The sequence below is a fragment of the Elephantulus edwardii genome, unplaced genomic scaffold (assembly GCF_000299155.1).
Source record: "Elephantulus edwardii isolate Elephantulus edwardi_28Jun2011 unplaced genomic scaffold, EleEdw1.0 scaffold00494, whole genome shotgun sequence".
Taxonomy (NCBI): domain Eukaryota; kingdom Metazoa; phylum Chordata; class Mammalia; order Macroscelidea; family Macroscelididae; genus Elephantulus; species Elephantulus edwardii.
The window spans coordinates 559,320-566,294 of NW_006400244.1; the positions used below are offsets into that span (position 1 = coordinate 559,320).

General features: G+C 48.1%; 1 protein-coding gene across 1 annotated transcript in view; it reads left to right on the forward strand.

Annotated features, from left to right (window-relative positions):
• Positions 1 to 478, forward strand: part of MIF (macrophage migration inhibitory factor (glycosylation-inhibiting factor)) — an 886-nt gene extending 408 nt beyond the window's left edge. Inside the window, exons 2-3 of the mRNA XM_006903019.1 lie at positions 75 to 268; positions 412 to 478. Coding sequence (XP_006903081.1) covers positions 75 to 268; positions 412 to 478 — 261 coding nt within the window. The remainder of the gene's footprint in view (positions 1 to 74; positions 269 to 411) is intronic.
• Positions 479 to 6,975: the final 6,497 nt, after the last annotated feature.

Sequence of the window (6,975 nt, forward strand, 5' to 3'; positions counted from 1 at the left end):
TGGTCAACACTAACGTGCCTCGCGCATCCGTGCCCGACGGGCTGCTCTCTGAGCTTACCCAGCAGCTGGCGCAGGCCACCGGCAAACCGTCCCAGTACATCGCAGTGCAAGTGATCCCAGACCAGCTTATGGCTTTCGGTGGCTCAAGCGACCCTTGTGCGCTCTGTAGCCTGCACAGCATCGGCAAGATCGGCGGCGCGCAAAACCGGACCTACACCAAGCTGCTGTGCGGTCTGCTTTCCCAGCGGCTGCACATAAGCCCCGACAGGTGCGGGGGCGCCTGGGGGCTCGGAGGGCCAGCCTTTGATGGGGCGGGGGATGTGGGAGGACCAGGTGCGGGGTGGGGGAGCCAAGGAGGATCTGGGGGAGTGGTTGGGGACGGGGACTTAAGTCCATCTTCCCATCCCGCAGAGTCTACATCAACTACTATGACATGAATGCGGCCAACGTGGGATGGAACAACTCCACTTTCGCCTGAGGGCCACACTCACCTCCCTTGGTCTGTAGTGGCCCTGCCCTTCGTGGAGTTAAGCCCACCTTCCTGTCCCGCAGGGTCTGCATCAATTACTATGACATGAATGTGGCCAACGTGGGCTGGAACAACTCCACTTTCGCCTGAGGGCCACACTCCCCTGCCTTGGTCTGTAGTGTCCCTGCCCTTCAGGTCCTAATCCAGCCCACCTCCCTGTCAGGAGAAATAAACGGTTTAGAGACCATGCAGCAGCCTCCACTTGATTGACTTGGGGAGGAGTAGAGGACACCAAGTCTCGGGGGTTGGGCAGGCTGACCCAGGAATCAAGTCTGGGGAGTCTTCAAGGATTGAAGTGGGTGGTCATACTTTTGCTTCTGTGCGTGCACACACACACAACCCACAGGACATGCAGACTTTTTTCAGTCACCAGTTGTGGAGAGACAGGAGCCTCTCCCCCTGCAACGATCCTTGGATATGCCCACAGGAGCCAACTTGCATGGTCCGGAGGTCACTGGGCCTGGGCCTTTCAGATCTCTGCCCCTTGGGGCACCCATGCCTCCTCAGCACTTCTTGAGAAAATCATTGTCACTGGTTTGTGGTCAAACCAGACTCTGGAAGGCCCCCAGCATAGGGCAATGATGATGTCACTTGAGGGCACAGCTAGCATCTGTCCCAGTGTCACAATGCCTGGTCACCACTCAAGATGCCTCCTGGCTCTTGTCCAGGGAGGAGTATCTGAGAATTGAGTTTTATTTGGGAGTGGGCTCTGGGCCAAGTTGGGATGTGTTGACTGAATTGGGCCTCCTGGTCAGGTGGTCACTTCTGGTTGGAGTCTGATGCTGCTGGTAGGTTCAGGGGCCTTTCTGTCCTCTTGCACCTGTGAGGCATGGTGTGAACACCCACCAGGTTGGGGAAGGGAGGCTGTGGTGGGCCACAGGCTCAGAACTGAGAATGTAGCCTTTTCTCGCCCTCACTAGCTGCTCCAGAACCATTCTGCCAGTGGGCCTAGTCTTTGTAGTTGGTGATTTGAGTTGCCCTCTCATCACAGTCATGTGGAAGCACAGGCCCCTCAGGCTCCCCACCTGCTTGCTATTCAGGGAATGGGCACAGCAGGATGGTGTTTGGGGAGGAAGGAGTCTCCAGGCTCCATCTTGAGCAGACCTGCATCGATGGGGCAGAGGATTACTCAGCTGCAAGATTCTGTGGTCCCTCTCAGCTGGAGCTCTGACTACCCTGTGGCCAGCTGTAGCAGAAGGTCTCCCTTCTCTCTCAGCTGCTGTCCTCATGAGTGCTGCCTGCTGTGGACAGGCTCCCACTGGACTATGCCTTTGTCATATCACCTCAGCCATTCAAGGTTCCTGTTCTCTCCAAGTCCCATTCACAGGGCATCCACAGACCATCTGCTTGTCCTCTTCATGCTGGTCCAGTCCCTGCCCCTGGGAATCATCCAGGGTTGTATTCCTCCCTCACTGAAGCTCAGGAGCAGAGATGGAAGCAGCTGTAATAGGGCCTGGGGGTCCACTTGCAGCACAGAGTAGCTGGGTGAGTGGAGAGAGCTGGGCCTTTGCAGGCCTGAGGAGAAAGGAAATCTCTGCTGCCACCCTCTGGCCCTGCCCGCCACACTCCCAGATGACAGGAAGTGCTCATCCTACATGTAGGCCTTCCTTCACTGTCCACCTGTATTCTGAGGTCCAGCTCGGTTGTGACCTGCCTTCATCGGCAGAAGGAACGCATCTCCCAGCAACCTTCCTGGAATACCTGGCCACATTAGACCCTTTTGCCCCACCCAGGGCTACTGGACACCCTCAGTGGGGTCTCCCTGGAGTTCTGCCCACATGAGCCTGTGGGCAACATAGTGGATTGCTGGGCCTGCTGTAGGGTCAATACTGGGGCCCTGTGCCACCTTCTGAGAAGAGCAGGACATACTCTCAAGGTCAGTTGTCTAGGAGAGGTTAACTGGAGCTGAGGAAGTTTCCCAGGAAGATCCTCCACACCACTGGGTTTCTAAAAAGTATCCCCAAGTCCCAGGCCCATTGCCCAGCTGTGACCCCTCCCTAGTCAGGCATGTGGGAATCTCAGAATCAGGACACGTTGGCAGTGTCTGAGAAATGGATTCGCCAGCTTTTGGATACCCTAGGTCCCTTCCACAGGAAATGAACAGGATAATAAGCATCTTCCTGTCCTGGAGCCTCGGCCCCCTGAGATGCCAGGGAAACATTCTCAAAGCTACATATGAACTTTTCTGCCAAAAGCCAGTGGCCAATGCGTCTAGCTTTTTTTTTCTCTTTTCTTTTCAAAGGGTCTGTTGGTGTCCATTTTGAGTAAATATGTATTTGTAACGGTGCTATTTAAAGTTGTGCCCGCATCACCAGAAAGAAGCCGCTTGTGTCTCCATGCTCCCAGAGAAACCCTGCTCAGTCTTTGCCAGCATGTTCCAGAGGAGATGAATTAACACAATAACTGGGACATTGGGTGTGTCGGAGACAGACCTACTCAGGATAGGGCAGGGTTCAGAGGATCACTGAATTGCAGGCAAACTCAATGGTACATAACAGCAATTCTGTGCAAACAGCCTCTTTTTGGAAGTAGCTTTCATGAAGGACCTATAATAGCAGGAGTGTTGGAAGACAGAGCTGAATATCCCATAAACTGCCAAAAGAACAAACAGATTGTGTGGAAGGTGCAGCCAGAGTGTTCCTAGGAGGCAAAGATGATGAAGCTTGGGCATGTCACTGTTGTGTGCCATCGAGTTGCCTGTGATTCATAGCAATTATATGTACAATAGCTCTGAAGCCTGTCCTGTCCTGAGCCAGTCTCACTTACACACCTATTCCTGTTACCCCAGTTACTATATCAATCCATCTCTGGAGTCTTCCTCTGTGTTGTTCCTCCACCCTTCCAAGATGATGTCCTACTGCAAGGACTGGTCCCTCCTCTTTATGTGCCCAAAGTGTGTGAGATGGAGCCTCAAACTCTTAGCCTCCAAGGAGAAACTTGGTTTCCCCCCGTCCAAGACAGACCTATTTGTTTCTTGGCAGTCCATGGTATGTTCAAGACTCTTCTCCAATACCACAACTCAAAGACATCCATTCTTCTGTCATCTTTAGTAGTTCAGCTCTGATGCAAGTAATTGTGAAGACCATGGCCTGGATCAGGCAGGCGCACCTTAGTCTCTAGACTGACATCGTTGCTTCTCTCTACTCTGGAGCAAATTTTCCTAGTGCAATTAATTTTTTGACTTGCTGACTGTCGGTGCCAATAGTGTTGATTGTGCAGCTGAGCAAGCCATAATTGTTAACAACCTCAGTCTCTTTTACTATCTATCAGGGTGCTCCCATTTGGCCCAGTGACGAGAATCTTTGTTTTTAATCCATATGGAAGACTACAAGCCTTGACCTTTTACAGAAAGCACTTCAGGTCCTACTCAGTTTCAGCAAGCAAGGTTGTGCCATCTTTAAAACATGAGTTGTTGATGAGTCTTCCTCTAATCTGATTCCACATTCCTCCTCATAGAGCCCAGCCTACTGAATGATCTTTTCTGCATATAGATTGTATCGAGACAGAACACACCCCTGATGCACTCCTTTCCTGATTTAGAACCATGCAGAGTTTCCTTGTTGTGTTCTGAAAACTGCTTCCTGGCCAATTTTAGATTTTGCATGAGCACCATCAAGTGTTCGGGGATTCCTGTTCTCCTCAAGGTCAATCACAACTTATTGTTATCCACGCAGTCAAATGCTTTGCTTAGTCAATGAAACACAGATATTCTTAGGAGAGGTTATTCCATGAAGAGGGACATGTTTGGAAAGGTGGAGGGTTCAGTGAAGAGGAGGAAAACCCTCCATGAGATTGAAACAGGGACTGCAGCAATGGACTTGTGTATCGGAGATGATGAGGATGGCACATGATAGGACACATTTAGGTCCATTGTTCATTGGGTCGCTATGGGTCATACTCAACAGCACCTAACAACAGCAACATTCTTAACCTGGTTTCATTGGCTGAAACCCAAGAGGATTTTCACCAGCACGGGACATGCATTATTTCCACTTTGTGCAGGCTTTGTATTCACTATAGCATTCTTGCTTTTACTATGTTTGTTTGTGGTTTGTTGTTTTGGTTTTTTTTTTTCACAAATAACAAATCCATAATTTTATTTATTTGCTTTTTAATAAGCTTAAGTCCTCAAAGGATACAGCATTACATGGATTCTATGTCCAATGGCCATAGCAGGAAGATTGCCCTGGAACTTGGCCTAAACCATGCCACTATTTACATGGGCACAGGTAACTTTCCCCCAGATTTTTCTGATTTTGTTAGGTTTACCACCAGGAATAACTGTATTAGTTTTTGCTTTATAAACATAAGCTCTTTTGTATTCTGGAGAGGTCCCTGACAGCACACTTTCCCAATGCAATTCATCTTTTGATCTCCTGGCTGCTAGGACCAAGAATTGATTGTGGAGCAAAACAAACTAAAGCTGTTAACAATCTCCATTTCTTCACTGTCTATCATGATGTTGCCAGTCAGCCCACTGGTGAGAATCTTTGTTTTCTTGATGTTGAGCTTTGATCCAAGGCTACAACCCTTGACCTGCAGCAAGTACTTCAGGTACTCAGGTTCAGCAAGCAGGACTTTGTCATCTGCATAATGTAGGTTGCTGGAAACTAAGGTGCACCTGAACCAATGTCTTCACAATTATGTGCTATGCATCAGAAAGCTGGACAATGTTTAGGAATGACAGAGAATTGATGGCTTTGAGCTGTGGTGCTGGAGAAGAGTGTTGAATATACCATGGACTGCCAGGAGAACAAACAGGTTCATCCCAGAGAGGGTGAAACCAGGCTGCTCCTTGGAGGCAATGATTCTGAAGCTTCATCTAACACACTTTGGGCATGTTGCAAGGAGGGACCAGTCCTTGGAGAAGGACATCGTACTTGGAAGGGTGGAGGGACAGGACAAGATAGGAAGAACCTCAATGAGATGTATTGATTCAGTGACTGGGACCATGGAGGTTGATGTGTCAGAGACAATAAGGTTGGCTCAGAATAAAGCAGAGTTCAGAGCTGTTGTACACAGAGTTCTATGAGTTGCAAGTGACTTGATGGCACATAACAACAACAACAAACATAAGCACATCTCTTGCTTAAATAGAATTCTCTTTCATCTCAAGCATAAACATCTTACATTTTTTCCTTTTTTATTATTAATTTCAATGAACATCTACAGAGATTTTGAAATTCCATTCATTCATTGTTGCACTTTTCTCCCCACCCATCCCACCCCCAAAACATCTTAAATTTTAAGAAGAGCTGTGTGCTCCCTCTGGTTCCAGAGACCTTGTATATAGCCAGCAAGAGTGTCTTTGCAACTCAGCCTCCCAGCCATCTTTGTGCTTTAGAAGTCCTGCTCCTAGGAGGCTGTCATGGGCTCCAAGATGGTGGAAATAACGCTGTTAGTGTTGGTTTTTTATCTAACTTATTGCTAGATATAATTTGGTAGACTTAAGTTTTAGGCCTAGGAGTGCACTCACAAATTTTCACCCCATAGTTATAGAATCACTTCTTTACTTCACACCATTTTGGCTTACAGGTTTCATGAAAATCTATTTGAGCAAAGCTCTCATAGCTTAGTGGTAAGGAGTTGTGCTGCCAACCTAAAGGCATATGGTTTGTAATCCACCGTGGCCCTGAAGGAGAAGGATGGGTAGCTTGTTCTCTTCCGTGTGATTTTACAGTTTTTTCCCCTTTCTTTTCTTTTGTGTACCCTTGAGTCAAATCCAGCAGACACAGAAGGAGATTGCCCCTCCTTCTTCAGTTGAGCATCTGGTGGATTCAGACCATGTGCCTTCAGGATTTTAGTGCAACTTCTTGCCACTAGGCCACCAGAGCTCCCTTGATCTATAGCTTCTGAAAGCCCATTGGGTGTGTGTGTGGGGTCAGCTATGAATTGATTCCAACTTGACTGTATACACCAACAGCAGTGTTCACAAAGTAGTCAATAAAATAACATTTTTAAAAGACCAAACAAACACACCAATCCAAAACCAACATTCTATTTGAGGATGGAGAACTGTGGTGGCATGTCTCTAGGGCACCAGGCTACTAACTCAAAGTCCACACCTCTCTGGTGGTTCAAATCCACCAGCCACTCCAAGTTAGAAAGCTGGGCAGTCTCCTCCTTGTGATTTACAGCCTCAGAAACCCAATGGACTGTTAGTTATTATTAATTGCTTCTGATGCAATGAGTTTGACTTTTGGTTTGGGGATAGCTGTGAGACTTCCTTACCCCACCATGTGTGTGTAAAAAATCTGCACATGATTTCTTTTGTGTATTTCACCTAAGGTAGCATATTCTATGTCTGCCCTGTACTAGCTTTTTAATTTTTTTACTCACTAGTGTAATCTCAGACAAAGCCCCAGAATCCTTGCCTCCAAGGAGTAGCCTGGTTTAACCCTCTCTAGGATGAATCTGTTTGTTTTCTTGGCAGTCCAGGGTACATT